The sequence below is a fragment of the Neolamprologus brichardi genome, chromosome 18, assembly GCF_056152115.1.
Source record: "Neolamprologus brichardi isolate AB-2024 chromosome 18, ASM5615211v1, whole genome shotgun sequence".
Taxonomy (NCBI): Eukaryota; Metazoa; Chordata; class Actinopteri; order Cichliformes; family Cichlidae; genus Neolamprologus; species Neolamprologus brichardi.
The window spans coordinates 10,833,009-10,850,306 of record NC_142121.1 but is presented as its reverse complement, the minus strand read 5'-3'; the positions used below and the strand labels follow the sequence as shown (position 1 = coordinate 10,850,306).

At 40.2% G+C, this 17,298-nt stretch overlaps 1 protein-coding gene across 1 annotated transcript in view; it reads left to right on the top strand.

The window, feature by feature from the left end:
- LOC102798502 (contactin-associated protein-like 4) overlaps positions 1 to 17,298 on the top strand; it is a 155,729-nt gene that overhangs the window by 46,436 nt on the left and 91,995 nt on the right. The window contains exons 3-5 of the mRNA XM_087831495.1: positions 729 to 922; positions 8,370 to 8,517; positions 12,020 to 12,226. Coding sequence (XP_087687621.1) covers positions 729 to 922; positions 8,370 to 8,517; positions 12,020 to 12,226 — 549 coding nt within the window. The remainder of the gene's footprint in view (positions 1 to 728; positions 923 to 8,369; positions 8,518 to 12,019; positions 12,227 to 17,298) is intronic.

The following is a 17,298-nucleotide window of genomic DNA, read 5'->3' as shown; positions in this document are numbered from 1 at the left end:
GTTTTGAAATGTTTTGAGCAGTTTAACCTCTAAGCTTTTGGCTCATATGGACTGTTAGATTTACTGACCTCATTACTGGAAATTCAAATATGAACATTCACCACTGCAACAGGATATCTTTGCAGAACGAGCTCCATTGAATCAAATACGGAATATATTAAATTTAATAGGATGAAGTGATCAGGTTTAGTGTCGCTGTCTTAAGCAGATCTTTTACGGATCTACAGTTTACACACAGACATTATCTGGAGATGGTTTTTTCATTGCTTTGAAATATTTAATGCTTTTAATGTAGGGTCTTTACCTTGAGGCAACTGTTGTTGTGTTTGGCGCTATATAAATAAAATTGAATTGAATACTGCATCTTTTAATCTTACATGTGACCTATAAATATGCTTCTGTTCCAAAACTGTTCCAAAACTTTAAGGCCCTGTGCATCGTGACAAATTCAACTTTTTAAGTTCCTAAAGAAAGTTCTTAAATTACGATTTATATTTGAGTATAGCCTCTGAATGGTTCGATTGATGCATACTGTGGTTCAATCAATTTTCATTATTCGGGTTTCATAACTGAAAAGTGGGATTTTTGGCTCACAGTGAAAGGTCAAGCAATGCAATTCATTCTTTTTTCCTCACCAGAACTTATTTCATCTCATCCAATCTACATGGACATCTAATACATCACTTATCTATAAATGGTGTCTTTTTTTTATTCACAACTCTCTGCAGGAGCTGGAGGCTGGTCTCCTCTCATCTCAGACAAGTATCAGTGGTTGGAGGTCGACTTAGGCGAGCGCACCAAGATCACAGCTGTTGCCACACAGGGCCGTTATGGCAGCTCAGATTGGCTGACGTCCTACCTGCTGATGTTCAGTGACACGGGACACAACTGGAAGCAGTACAGACAGGAGGACAGCATAGGGGTGAGTAGGGTTTGGCGATCTTCTCCATAGTCCTATTGTCCCCCTGTGAGATAAGTGTCCCCCCGTCCCCTTCCATCCACGAACAGGGAAGGTAACTGAACAGGTAGTTGTTAAGGCAGCTGTCCAGCTTCCATAAAACATACAGTGCTGTGTGGGAAATAGAAAAACGCCACCGGCACTACTGCTATGAGACAGACGGAGAGAAAGACAGAGGATTGTTTTTACACTTCCAGCATGATTTTTTTTCTTTTACCAACAAACACACGCAAAAAAAAAGTTTCTTAGACCAGAGTGACAACAGACTTAAGTACCCTCTTCCTATTTTTGTGATGCCGACTGGTGAATGTAGCTGCTCTCCAAACCATACCTGCCAACAATGCTTTTTCCCCAGGTTTCTCCTGTGTTTCCAGGAAAATTCACAATGACTGTTGACTCCCTGAGCCTGGTTCTGCCAGAGGTTTCTTCCTGTCAAAAGGGAGTTTTTCCTTCCCACTGTTGCCAAAGTGCTTGCTCACAGGGGTCCTGATTTTTGGGGTTTTCTCTGTTTTTTCTGTATTAATGTAAGGTCTCTACCTTACAACATAAAGGACATTGCAGCGCTATTGAAAATCAAATTGAATTCAATGCTGTAATCCAGCGGTCCCCAACCCCCGGGCCTCGGACCGGTACCGGTCCGTGAGTCGTTTGGTACCGGGCCGCGAGATTTGAGGCTCAGGTGTGAAATGTATAGTTTTCAGGGTTTTTACCGGTTTTCAGCGTTATTTTGTTATCGTTTTTATCGTTTACTCGGTTTTCATTGGTCTTTTCAGGTGTGTTATAAATAAATTTTCTTTTTTTCGGTACCGGTACTAGTTTTATTTTGTTGTATTTATCCGCGACACCTTAAAGGCCGGTCCATGAAAATATTGTCGGGCATAAACCGGTCCGTGGCGCAAAAAAGGTTGGGGACCGCTGCTGTAATCCATAATCCATGCATCCATAAATTTTGTTAGTTTGTCTTTTACCCCAGTGCCAAATTGACAAAGAAGCACCGTCTACATACACAGTCCACACACTACACAATTTCAACTCACATTTCACTGCAACCTGGAAACAACAATCCTATTTCGGGACTTTGTAAGCAGCTAATCACTGCGTCCGCATTAAAGTCAGATGCTGAATAAATGAGCTTGCTGTCTTAGCAGATTCTGTTGCCTCACTACCTACAGTACAGACACAATAAGTGTTACACAATAAAATAAGTTAACCAAAAGAGAACTTTTTGGATGTGTGTGGCATTGAGTTGTTCAGTTTCCCCAACAATCACTCTTTCCAGCCACATTAAATGAGTCAAAAACTTAGTAAGTCTAAGCTCCTACCCTGTATTGCACTGTGGTGTTTCCCCCCAGGGATCACTAAACATGATGCACTTATTGTAAGTCATATGAAGTGATGTGTTGTCTTGTTGTGGCTTGATCTGTCCTAAACTCAGCCATTATGCGTTTATCCTTTCATTTCTGATGTATGAGCCCAGGTCAGAATCTGCTGAATCTGCAGACCTTCTGACACCACAGTTAGCTGCAGATCATGAGGAGAGAGGCAGTCATATGAGGCAGTCAAAAATAGATAAATAGATGATAGATGGATAGATTTAAATAACAGTTCTACTTGCTGTTGCTGTTCAAAGCACTTTATGTTTTGTTGCTTGTTGAAGCGCTTTGAAAAGTCAGAAAGAAGACTAAAGTAAATTATATATAAATACCACTCTACTTACAATTTACCCTTTAATATGATTCAAACTAAATGCAAATAAGATCTAACATTTAAGACTTATAGACATACCCCTTCTATCAGAAAATACAGATTTGTCTTATAAAGGCTAACCCCAGCTGTACACGATGAACCTTTGATTTTTAATCTCAAATCAAACATGTGATTATTGCATTTTAAGTGCAAGAAGGTTAAGGCCATTGTTTGTTTTTAAAGACAAAAAGCAATGATTAAACACATTATTCTGCTTTTATCTGTCCAAAACAGCTTCACCTACAGCTAGTCATCTAAGAGAACAGAAAAGAGCATGTGTCACTCACATTTAAGGCCCAATACCTGAGGTCATAGGTGACCACACAAGGGAATATTTCAGAACCTGCTAACAGTCTTCAAAGGCTGAATTATCAGCTTTTTATATACCCCCCCGTTCTCAATTAGTCTACCAAGATTTGGGTTCAAACTCCAATGAACCCTTGACCATTAGATCTTAAAAAAGATGTAATGATCTAACAAATTAAGTCCATCCACAATGTCTGCTGATGTTGCATCATACGCTTGATCACTTGACACTTTTTGCTGTTGATTAGTGGAAGATGCGCGTGTTTTAAAAAACAAAAATATCCTGTGCTCCTCATTAATTCATTTTTTATATATATTTCATTTTTATTCCGCAATAAAAATAATGCGAAAAACAACACGCCCCAAAGTTACTGGTTCCAGTCTGTCTGTTATAGATATCAGCCAAGGCCACGTGATAAAAAAGCCCTCACTCTTACACACTCAGTTAGGTGCTTCACTAAAGTGCATCCTAAAGACAGAACCAGAGTAAACAGACAGATAACAAATGTAAAGGAAAACCAGAACCACTTAAGTCCAGTAAGTCTTTCTACCATAGGAGGATTTTGCTCACGGGGCTTATTTCCACTTGTCTCCGTAAGGATCAGTGCAAATTAATCAAAAATGGTCACGTTTGTGCTGCGATGAATGACTGTGTACTCATCACAGTACTGTTTGCACTGGGTGAAATAGACATGAAAGGATCAGTGAAGCTGTTCTGGAAATCCTGTGTAGGCCCAAAGCCTTAATCAGACACCTTCTGTAGAATTCTTCTGTAATTTGTTACCTTCCTGTGGCTTATTTTATTACTTTTCCCCCACTGATCACAACTAACAACATGGCAGAAACACGGCAAAACATAGGCATGAAGTGATAACGCCTCAGCTGGTCTCTGTAGGGCTGATTAATGAAAAAAATCAGCGAGATGGGTCAGAGACGCAGCGAGGCATCGCCTCCCGCCTCTCCATAGACACAGCACTTCCCTTTGGCGTTTTCTCATTGCACAAGTGTCATGTTGGACTCTGTTGTCTTTGTCCCACTGCAGTGGCGATACATGGTTTAGTATAATGGCACTAGAATACTAAGTAGTTTTGGTGTTGAAAGCAAACACAGTGATGAATCCTGTGAGCTCAGTGAGCCACTTCAAAATATGTACCTGCATGCTCCCAGTGACTTGGACACTAGATCAAACAACAAAGTTTTCCACTGTGTACATGGACACTGATCCAGGAAGAAAGCGCATTTGTTACACAGCTGCAGAGAGGAGCTTTGATTAGAAGTCGAGCTGAGTTTTAATCCAACTAATCTCAGAACCGTGGATCTTTTCTGAGAAAGCAGAGGAAACTGCTCCTAACAGTTCAAAAACATCGTAATCTGAGGTGCTACACAAGTTCTCTACAAACCCAGTCACATTTCAAAGGGTTTTGGAAACTTTGTGAATTTGTCAGCCAGGCATAAAGACTCTTCCAGAAGAGAAAGTTAATGGCAGAGTTCCTGGATCATTTGCGACTTTTGCTTTAGTGGGCAGAAGACCAGGGAAGGGAATTTGTTGTTTTCCTCTTCCTCTCTGAGGATGACATCTTTTTTCTCTCTCTCTCTTTTTCCTCAGAAGCCCGTGGGTGCTTGGAAATACTGCAATCCATCTTTTCTTTATTGTCTCGTTCCTCTTTATCTGTTTGCTTTCTCTTGGCTGGAGGGCTGAAGATGAGGAAACAAGTCCTGCTCTTTTCACTTTTCCCTGTTTCTCAAATTCCCTTTATTACTTTATTTTGTTTTCTTATTCGCTGTCTTTACTGCTTATCGCCCTCCTTCTTCTCACCAGGTGATTCTCCTCCCCCTCTGTCATTTTCCACTGATACTCATCACTCTGGTCCATCCTTCCTGCTGTTTGCCTCAATGCTTTGAGCAGATGAAACACTCAGCCTCTCACTTTTTTGGACTGCAGCTTTCACTCAACTCCGTACGAACAGAAACATTACTCTTACACTCCTAAACAATTCTGTATCAGATTTTTCTCAGCAGGACAGCATTGGCCCTGAATTCCAGCACTTAAAAGTAATGTAGTAATGCCTTCCCATCCTCTCTGATGAGGTCTCTGTCTTGAGTCAAGGTTGCAGGTCTGGTTCATAAATGTTTCGGCTTTGAGTCAGAAGATTGATGCTCACATCCTGTCTGCAAACAACATGCTGTTATTTTAACAATAATCTATTGTTCTTTTAGTCTCTTCAAAGGAACATGTAGTATCAAAAACCTCCTAACATTAATGGAACATTCCTGTTAAGAAAAACCTGGTGCAATTAGATCAAATGATACAAATAATACAATTTATTCCAAACTTACCGATGTTGCAGATTTTTTAACTGCTTTAGTCTTTTCTTTTTTACCTTAAAATTTCAGCTGTTCTCAGCTTCTTAAACATAAGAATGCTGAGTATATGTTTTTCTTTTAAGAGAGCATCAGTATCATGTTATATGTGAGGATTTTCAGATGTTTCAAAAGACCAAGAGTTTAAAGTTTTCATCCTGTAAAGAACAAAGTGAACTAAATCACACATAAAAGTCTCAAAAATGAATTCTCAGATTTCACATTGAATGTTTTTTTTCCTTTCAGTCAAACATAGAGTCTCTTTTCATCATGTGATGTGATCCAACTTCACTTTCTTTTGATTACAGAGGAATTAATAAGTTAATTAAGTGTCTAAGTTTTATTCAGTATTGGGAGAGCGAGTTAACCTGCGTGTCAACTTCAAGGGAGGCATGTAATTAGGGTAGATAGCCAGATGGAGGAGATGGAAAGAAATCCATCAGGCATTATGCCCAGAGTCTGAGAGAGACCGACAAACCAATTCGCTGCTAACACTCCTCATTTTATGGAAGGATTTTAGCATAATGTAGGTTAATGAATATAATTTCCTCAAAGGAAAAGTTTCCAAATCTGAAAAGATACAAACTGCTGTTAAACTTCCCCCTCACCTCTGCTTCCTGCCTCATCTGCCCATCAGAAACAGCTATTTCTGTGCAGCATGGTGTGTCTCCAATTCCTAATGGAAATGTGCTGTGTCCTTAACATGGTCATTATATAAGCTGCCAGTGTGATCAGCTTTATTTTATACATTTAAGGACAACACAGATGGCATATCTCTGCCTTTCATTTTACCCAATTAAAAGCACAGTGTGTCTACATAGGTGGTAAGCCAAGTGAGAACTAGATAAAACAGCCTAGACTGGATGACATTGAGATTAAATTAAATAAAAAAAGCTACAAATAATCATAAATTTGTGTTTTTAGAAATACAGAAAAAGCGCTGACCCTCCATCTCAGAAGCTGAATCACTACTATTGATCGTGCTGCTTTTACGGCCCATTGATTAAAGATTGAAATAGCCCACAGTCAGACACAAAACTCTTATTTGTTTCAACAAAAAGGTGGAATAGCGTTGTGATTAAAGGAGTATCAGAGCGAGGAAAGAATATTGTGAATATTGCATCAGTAATTGCACTACATGTGGATGTATTTGACCCTGTACTCAGTAAATGTCCCCTTTTAATGATGCTAATGGGACGGTTGATCTTGTTGAGTGGACAGCTGCTAAATGATTTTCAGTTATTTCGGTGCTTCCTTAACATTTACCGATTTATCGTCAATTAAAAGTTTTACTTTACTGCTTTTATATTTTTGCTTTCGATGCTTTGGTGAATGTGGGGAAATTTTGACATGATAAACATTACAGCTTGCTACATATATCATGTCATATCTTACTCTTTAATATCAAGATGATTGCAGTCATAGGCTAGTCTTGTGGCTTAGTCCCTGGGGGAGATTTTCCAATATGCCAGGACTTTCGGTGGAGCCACAAGACACCCAATCAAAGACCTCCTCTTCCCCCAGCCATTCATTCTTCAACAATGCAAAAAACCCCCCAAAAAACAGAAAGCAAACAACAAAAAGATACGCCGACAGTAGTCTTGGTTGATATATTATTATATTATTGGGAATGTGGATTATACAGTGTGAATTATATGCCCTCAAAGCTTCCTCAAACACGATTGGTCAAGAAAGCTTGGACCCCAAGAAGATTACAAACATCCATTTTCTTCCGCTTATCCGGGGCAGCAGCCCAAGCAGAGAAGCCCAGACCTCCCTCTCCCCAGCCATCTCCTCCAGCTTGTCTGGGGGGACACCAAGGCGTTCCCAGGCCAGCCAAGAGATATAATCTCTCCAGCGTGTCCAAGGTCCACCCCGGGGCCTTTCTGTTGGAAACTGAGCAGGGCCGAGATGGGCCGCGTTATGAATTCTGGGACACTGCTTCTTCTTCTTCGGGATTTAACGGCAGCTGGCATCCTTGTACATGCAGTGCTGCCATCTTCTGTTTCAGTCTGTTATTACACTCTTAAATCCTACTACTTATTCCTGCGTCTTTTAGGATCTTACAAAGCTTCAAACGACGCGTCGACTATTAAATCAGTCGTCGACGATTTTGATAGTCGACGTAATTGTGACTAGTTGACTAAATGTGGCATCCTTGTCAAATGCCCGAACCACCTCAACTGGCTCCTTTCGATGTGGAGGAGCAGCGGCTCTACTCTGAGCCCCTCCCGAATGGCCGAACTTCTCACCCTATCTCTAAGGGAGACGCCAGCCACCCTTCGGAGGAAGCTCATTTCCGCCACTTGTATTTATGATCTCGTTCTTTCGGTCACTACCCACAGCTTGTAATCATAGGTGAGGGTAGGGCCGTAGATCGACCAGTAAATTGAGAGCTTCGCTTTTGCCGGAATGGGCACGCCACCCTTTTCCGGCTGAGAACCATGGCCTCAGATTTGGAGGTGCTGATTCTCATTCCCACCGCTTCACACTTGGCTGCAAACTGTTCCAAGGCGAGCTGGAGGCCATCACCTGAAGAAGCCAACAGGACCACATCATCTGCAAAAAGCAGAGATGAGATCCTGAGACCACCCAAGTGAAACCTTCTGCCATTTGGCTATGCCTAGAAATTCTGTCCATAAAAATTATGAATTGGTGACAAAGGGCAGCCCTGGCGGAGCCCATCACCCACCAGTAACGAGTCTGACTTATTGCCAGCTATGCGGGCCAAGCTCTTGCAACGGCTGTATAAGGACAGAATGGCCCGTAGCAATGGGCCAGACCCCCCCATACTCCAGGAGCACCACCCACAGAACCCCCCAAGGGACACAGTTGAATGCCTTCTTCAAGTCCACAAAACACATGTAGACTGGTTGGGCAACCTCCATGCACCCTCAAGTATTACAAACAGGAAACCAAAAAACTTGAATTTCCAGTGCAAATATTTACATATGTAAATATTTACATGTAATTTTTTTCTCTGCTTGCATGTTTTTAGTCATTTCCAGGTAACAGCAATGCAGACAGTGTGGTTCAATACAAGCTGCAACAACCAGCGATTGCACGTTTTCTCCGCCTCATTCCTCTGGACTGGAATCCCAGCGGACGGATCGGACTGCGACTGGAAACCTACGGATGTCCTTACAGTAAGTTCTGTCTTCTTTATCCCGACTGGAACTCCTGAATTTTATTCAGTCTTTTCTTGAAAAATGTATACATTTCATGATTTTGTTATTGGGCTGCTTTTCTTTCACTGAAAGCCTTTTGTTAAGAGTTAAGAGCTGCTTTTATACATGCTGGCCCCAGCAGCTGTAGCATCAGTACAATGAACTAAACAAACACGACATTGGTTTTGCACATAAGCATTGCTGTCAGATTTATTCACATTCAGTTACATAACATATGTGAGTCCAAAATATTTCTTTTTGACAAAAATAATAGATACGTAACCTGTCAGAGTTTCTTCTTCCACCCTAGCAGCACACCGTGGCTTTATCTCCTTAGAGTTGTTTTTTTTTTCATATAAAATATGAATCCTCTTGACTCAGCATGACTTTAAACACATTAGACTATATTTTCAATGAATGGAACTCCTCTTCATCCTCTTCTTTATTCCCTTTACAGCTAAGGTGTACAGTCAGACGTACAGGCTTTGCTCATTTTCTTAAACGAGCAGGTGTTTGTAGTCTTTTGTCTTCTCAGCGTTCATTTGCTGCTCTGCTCTGATTTCTGTGCTCTAATCAAAACACGACATACTCATGAATATCAAAAGCAGCTCCATATATTTACATATACATGCTCGAATAGACTTAGCAAACAATAACTATTCATGTGCAAACACGGTTTCCTGGGATTTCCTCCACAGCCGTCTCTGTGTATTATTTCAAGTTTCCGCCTATATTTCTCCGGCTGTACTCTGAGTGGAATTTTAAAATAGAAGTATAAAAATAAAAGGACATCAGCTTGTTTGCTTTGAATATACTAAAAAGGAAAAAGCAATTTCACAAATACGACTAGGTTTCAAAAGGTGTCTTTTGAAAGTGTTCTACTTTTTCCATTTATTTCTAATTCATACTGAATGTCACTCTTAGAAGAAGACACATTTTTTTCTTCTTTTCTTATAAGACTCTTTGTTCTTCTAATAAAAACAACCCAGCAGTGTGAAACTGTACCAACAGTAGTTTGTTCTTGGTGATCGCCACTTTTACGTGATCTCTGTATCTTCTTTATAGTCTTACATCTTGTACTTGCATCTTCATCACATGTAATCTGCCAAGTATAAAGGTGATTTATGCTAAAACCATTGTATATATCCTTATTTAACTCTATTTACTGTTGTCTGCGTGAGAAGAAGATGGATTTGGAGAAACATTAAACGATGGATTTTGATGAATAGCCTATAGTCGTTATTACTTACGGATATATTTGTGTGCTATATTTATCAGCTGGTGTCACAGTTGTCAGAGAAGATTCCTGGTGTTCCTGCAGAAAACTAATGCAGCATTCACAGCGGAATCCTCCCCGGAAAAACAAATGTAATACATCGCAGGGAGCTGCGATATAGCTGCTGGTGACAAACGGTTTGCCACAGTGTGAGAAATGCACTGAATGCAAATGCTCGGTGGATATTAGTCTTTTTTAAGGAAACACAAAATAATGTGTTTTGTAGTTAACATTATAAGAATGGATGGAGAACATTTTCCCTGGCCTACACGAGAGTTTAAACTTCTTAAAATCCATGCGAACTTGAACAAAAAAACCCTATTCATGATTAAAAAGTTAATTAGTGGAATTAGTCACACACCAGAGCTTTCTGGTTTCTGGAAGTGCTGGAAGTGTGATGATCTGTATTATTTGCTAATAGTGTAAAACACTTTAAGAAGGCAAAACAACGAAGTATAAATGAGGAGTATTTTCACTACATCTTGAGCAAAAGAGCATTTTTCTGTGAAAGGAAGATTTCTTTTTGCACTAGCGTCAAACGTCTGTAAATGACAGTAGGTGGTTAAGCTGGTCCTGAAAGATACCAGCATCTGCTGGATGGATTTAAAGTTTATACAGTGAGTCATGGAGTAAAGATTATTTTCCTGGCACCACGAGGATGACTTTTGGAGTTAAATCATTACCACCCATGGGATAGTTTGTCTTAAATGTAGACACAGACAATTGTGCTGTCTGCAGCTTGCAACACAGAGGTGTCAAATGTTTAAGTTATTAAAGCGCATACAGTCCAAGTTAATCTTAAGTATAAAAATACCTCCAGATCTATAGAACAACAAGTCCAGTTTGATTTTAGGAAGGCTAAACATCGATTATGATTCAGATCTCTGACTCAAATGACATTAAGAATTGGACAACCAGTCCCTTGACGTCCTCTATTCTTAACAACCTGTAACCCAATGCTTCCTACAGATGAAGCAAACAGTGGGAAATACAAACATTCTTCCCCATCTTCTCTGCAGTATTCCTGAAACCATCCCATGGGCCAGACTAGTCCATTTTGTAGGCCTTCTTGCTGATAACCACATGTCTTTGAAGTATGATATTCATACCAGTCTAATTAACTGATGCTAGAATGCAACAGCAGAGCTAAAGGGACTTGTCTCCTCTATTTATGTATTTTTTATTAATTTCTTCCCATTGTCATATGTGTGTGTTTCTATGATGATACTTACTGCAATCAATCAAATATATGTGTGTAGAACTATGTCCAGCTAATTACTGCACTCACTATGTCCAGTGCTATTTCAGTACACAGGTAGTGAGACAAAAATAATCAACAATATGTTCTGGGGATAATTACAGGGATATGGCTGATTGTAATTACATAATACGTAATATTGTAGAACAAAATGTAATCTGGGACTTAATTAGAATGGCGTGATAGTCCACAGAGTCGACTTCAAGTAATGTTTTCAGCTTTCAGTCGCAGAGGATGACTCAGTGCTTCCGAGGCCGAGCCTACTGCTCTGCAATCAGCAGGAAATACACTGTACAATGCAATAAGAGCATTACTGCAAGCAAAGTGGCTGGCTGATTGTAAGTCTTGGGAAGCCAAAGAGTTGCCAAGTCCATTAAGAAACATTCAGTCGAAGAAATTAGTTGTACAACTGAAAAGGCTTTTGATGCTGAACTCAGCCGCAGCTCTGTTTAAACAGTTCAGTATTTGCAGTTCATTCTTTACCACCCACACCGTTTTCCTCACATGACCTCAGCCCAAATCCCCAGCGAGCAGCACGCAGTAACTGAGACTTCTTGATGAAAAGTGTTAAGCAGAATACAGATTCAGTCCTTGCTGCAAGGTTTTCCCTCGCTGTTTAACAAATTGTGTGCTGCAACCGCAGAATTACAGGTACAAGTAGATGAGTAACAGGTTTGGGTAACTGTGAGTTTATGCAGGGTAGCATAAGCATTATTTAAGAACCTTGAATTAGAATATTACATGGCATTAATAGCAACTCTGACACCCAGTTATTAGTCGGAGCTTTGAACAATCTGATGCTGTAGGAAAATTGCACAAACACAAGGACTGTTGTCTGTTTCAGGGTTATATGATATGAACTGTTAAGCTTTTGCTTAAGATTCTGGTTTCGATGTTTTGCTCTCGTTTCTTTTATCATGAAATCTATTTTTGTTCTTGATTTTTAGCCTCTGATGTGGTGAGCCTAAACGGTGGCAGCAGCAGCCTGGTGTACAGGCTGAGTCCCGGGCCGTGGCGGACATCCAAAGAGGTTGTCTCTCTGAAGTTTAAAACACTGAGGAATTCTGGGATACTGCTGCATGCAGAGGGGCAGCAAGGAGTCAGCCTCAGCCTGGAGTTAGAGAGAGGAAAGCTACAGCTGCTGCTCAGACAAGGTACAACACAACACAAACATAATGGTAGCCATTTAAGGGAGCAGACTTTTCCTCATACATACTAGAGATGGCACGATACCACTTTTTTATGTCCGATATCGATATCATAAATTTGGATATCTGCCGATACCGATATGAATCCGATATAGTGTGTTTTTTAATCAATAAAACGTTTTTTTAATATCTTGTTGCATTTTGTATAAGTTTATACTCAAGTTTAAATAAATAACAACACTAAAGCTATTCTGTTATACCTGTATGTAAAAAAAAAAAAAAAAAAAAAAAATACACTGCGCCCAAAATATTTCATAGTTCAGTAATACCAATCTAATAAACTTAAACCTGCTCCATCCTCCCTATTCTGGTATTTTAAAGAGTACTTAGCAGAAATATTAAGCAACCTAACTAATAGGGTTGCAAACTCCCAGCAAAAAAAAAATAGGGAACCACCCCCACCCCCACCTCATGATGCTTAATCGATGTAATCAAATTTAATTTGATGCAGGGGGAAAATGCACAGAAATAAATTATTTTTCAAGAATAATTAAATAGATTCAACATCTTTCTTCAACAAAATTGCAGACTCCACAGATGGTATCTTCCCAAAGGAAAAAGTACTATAGCTTACTAGGGTCTATTAGACTTAACAGTTACTATATACAGTAATGGACTTATATATATATTTTACATCAGATTAAAACTTTGGGTGTAAGAGTCAGATAATTATTTATTAAAAGCTCGACATTTTAAATGAGAATAAGAAAGAAAAGTATGTCTTTGTGCCCCCTTTTCCCTGTTCATGCCCTATCGGCCCCCCTGGCTAAACTTTGCTAGATCCGCCCCTGCACAGTTACCAGCCGTCAGCTGCGTAGAAAACGATCCTGGTCTAGAAAGTAATATTAAATAAATTCTAACAACAGCTTATCAAGCTTAATAGTGCTGCTGTTGTTCAGCCGCTGGTTTCCTCTTTCTGGTGCAAAGTGGGCCAAAAACAAAGAAGAGAGACGGACTCGCGACAGAAAAGCCGATCAGCTGATCATTGATCAGTTTCACGATTGAAGTAGGAGCAGGAGGGGGAGGGAGAGAGAGGCAGTCGCTCCATATATCGGTTGTTAAGCTTAACGCGGGAATGCTTTACAAACATTCAGAGATGAACTTACACACTTGCTTTACTTCTCTCTGAGATAACTTCCTCAGAGATGAAATGCTGGTTTGGTAGCGAAGCTCCACACAGCCGCTCTATCACGTGACGCACACTGCTGCAACGCGCTACGGTTATGAGCCAGGTTACACCATGTAGCAAGTTTTGTGAGGTGCTTTTTTGATATTTAATGGATCGGATTACATTTTTTATTTCTCGCCGATATCCGATCCAGGAATTTGGATCAGTATCGGACCGATACCGATACGTAATATCGGATCGGTCCATCTCTAATACATACTGGAGTAGAAGTTATGGTATTTAAGAGAAAAACGTGGGACAGATTTATTAAGAACCTCTTTTAAAAAATTGTATTTAAAGAAATAGACACAAAAAAGATACATGTTATTGGCCAAAACTAACCTGATATAAATTTGTCTGATCTCCTAGTCGGGGTCATAATCTGGGACATTCCTCTGCACACATGCCCCTTCACTGCATGCTTTCTTCCTCGCTGTGTGAAAACAGTGACACTTCAGCTTGATTTTGGTAAGGAGGACACCATCACAGGGAGGATATACTGGAAGGTCGCGAGTCAAGACTGTGTCAGTTTCAGCAAACGACTCCTGTATTTTTAGACACCCCAGGACACTACAGTAAAACTGTGTTGACTGCCTAATGCTGTGGGTGAATTTGCGATGTGACTGTCCCATTCCTGTCCTTCTTTGCCTCCTTTGGGCTTCAAAGCTTTGCACTCTCCTGAAAACTGCTGTGCTATTGCCAGTCTGTCTGTTCAGATTGAAAGTTGATGTTTTTCTGTGTGCTGAAATCAAAGCACACACATAATACGTGTAATGGCACTGTCACACTACAGTGGTGGTGATCTGGTGATTGCACTGCATTTCTGTTACATTAAGCGACCCATTGCAAATAGTTGCAGTGACCAACTGGTGCCCCGGAGGTTGAGCATGCAACATCCTCAGCTTCTGGACAACCACTTTTAATTGTAAGGCGCTTGCAGAGGTCAGCTGGTTGGAGGAAACCTATATGTTTGGTCTTATTATTTTTTTTATGGTAGATTGCCAGATTTTTTTAACTGCACCCTATGCACAAAAAAGCAGCATAACATTAGCTCTGGCCATTAACTCAAATTTCCCTGCATTCCCCGAAGATCAGCTGGTCTCAGTGGAAGCCAAAATCATCTGATGGCTCATCGTTCTTTGCATCATATTGTCAAGCTATTTGTGCAGCTTTAGTTGGCTCCCAGCTGCTACATAACCACTGATCTTATTTTCTTTCTGTGTGATACCTTTAAAGGTTATCTGTTATCAGTAATGCTTGTTGTTGCTCTGATTTTCCATTTATGAACAAATATTTGAAGTATAAATGGCAACATGTAAAAATGCAATGTGGTTCCTGATATTTGTATAAGTATACATTTTAGTCTAAGAGGCTTTTTGAGTGTCGATATGTATGATTTTTTTTAATCAAACTGATAATCAAGCAGTAACTACGTCAGGTTTTTTTTATCCTTTCAGCGGTTTGTATACAAATAGACAAAAGAAAGGCATCTTAGCACTCAGACATGCTACTGCAATTGGTAACAGCATTTTTAGCACACCGATTTTGCAGTTAAGCACATTTCCTCTGAGAAGAAACTATTTCTGTTTTTATTTTCTGGTTCTGGTATTTTATGTTATTTTAGCACACAGAGGTTTTTTGTCACTTCAGGGTTGTATTGGTAAAAAACATCTGTATAAGTTTGAGGACAGCTCAAACTCTAAAATAACTTTAGATTGTTTTTGGTTTGAGATGGTCGTTACACACACTGCCATCTGATTGGTTTAGTCTTGGCTGCTGCTGCATCTCTGTCTAGTTACAGCCGTGATGGATGGTACCCATTCACTGTAGCATGTGTTGGGGCTGGACTCTGTAAGCCTTGATGCATGGCTTACAGTCTGTATAGATTGTGTGTGTGCGTGCATGTGTGTGCGTGTGTGTCTGTGTGTGTGTGTGAATAGGGTTAAACCAGAGGCTGTCAGACTGCCATCGTTAACATATGGCTTGCCAGTCATCAGGATTCCCATCAGGTCTATTCATCCATCTATCTTTCCATCTTTTTGCCCTCTCGCCATTTCATGTCTACTAAAAATGATTCCTCCATCGCCTCCTATTTGCTTTCATCTTCCCTTTTATCCACCCCCTGACTTCTATTTCTCACAAATGCTCTTCATCTCTGCATCTTTATCTCCCATCCCTCCCTCATGTATCCGTCATCTGTTCTACCTTTCATCCATCTGTCAGAGACATCGCCGTGTCTCTTCTCTGAGACTGTAAACTTGTTTTGCACATCCTTAAAGAAAGTAACATCTTAAAGAAAGGTTACGACTTCTTAAAGCAACATTCGCTATGTCCCCTCCAGCACTCAACGCAGGCAGCAAAGAAACCCTACCGCCTCAAAAAATGACCGAGACTTTTTCAAAATGTCATTGTAGGAAGTTGATCACCTTGAAGAGCTTTCTGAAGGTGGGCTGTCACCTTCAAGAAACTTAAATCAATTATAACGAGAGCGCTCTAACTTAATCAGATTAGGCATCATTTTAAATAAAGGCAGGTCAAAGTATACTTTCTCTAGTATGCTTCCATATGGGATATACACTGTGTACAGGGGTCCCTCGCTATAACGCGGTTCACCTTTCGCGGTCTCGCTGTTTCGCTGATTTTTTTTGGTGCAATTTTGCTTTTTCTTTTTCTTTTTTTTTTACAGCGCATTGTGTTCGGCGTCCTGATTGGCTGTAGACCAATGTCAATCAATCTTGTGTCGTGTCTCCTCCACAGTACAGAATGGGTTCAGCTTGTCAAATTTATCTTAATCTTCGATCGCCAGCAGTGTGACTCTGAAGTGCTGCACTGTATGTTTGTAAGCTTTCTCCCATAAACACAAAAATGTCGATCAAAGGCAACCGCGGGTCCCTTTGGTTTTATTTTATAATAGTGGACTTATTTTTCTACGAAGGTTTGAACTTTTACAGTGTTTAAACCATAGAGAAAAGTGTGAACTGTCATGGTCCTGGGTCATTTTGACCCAGCGTTTTGTGTTTCCTTGAAGTTCATTTTTGTGCCTTGTGTTTAGTCTGATTTTGTATTAGTTTAGGGTTGAACCTGAAGTTTAGTGTTTTATCAGCCCTACCTGTGTCTGTCCTTGGTGCTCTGTTCATGTCCCCGTGTTGTGTTGTAAATCAGTCTGTGTAGGTTCCCGTTAGTATTTCTCATGCTTCATTGTCTGTTTCTGCCACTGCCACTTGTAAATAAACGTCACACTCTTCATCAGTCGCTTGCTTGCATTTTGGGTCCTCATTCATCTACAACACGACTGCTGCCCCAGCCGTGACATGAACATGTTCAAGCCTGTCGGAGAAACGTGTATAAAGGGTGTAGTGACGGGTTTTACAGCCATAAAACATCTATAAACAATAAAGTTGGCTACTTCACAGATTTTTAGAACGTAACTGCCGCGATACATGAGGATAAACAAGGGACCCCTGTACTTGTTCAGTAACCCATCAGGGTGGTTTGATCTCAATTATAGACTTAAAAGAAATGACATTAAAAGAAATGACTGCAGTTAATTATACATTTTGTTAAAGTTTTGCTGTTATGTTGGCTCTGACTTCACCATATAGCATGTAATAGAAAACATACAAAAATGTATGGTAAGTGTACTGCTGATAGCTAGGTATCATTGGCATTGCCATCGATGCTGAGGACATATCATCCTCCTATTGGTTGAAAATGTAATTTTTGCCCCCCTTTCATTCTGCTATTTAGCCAAGCTGGCCATTCACCTTCCAGTTTTTGCCTCCCCTTTTTGAACCAGGGGTGTGAGCGACTAGTTGACTAGGTTTTTAAATACTGCCACCCTTGCTATACA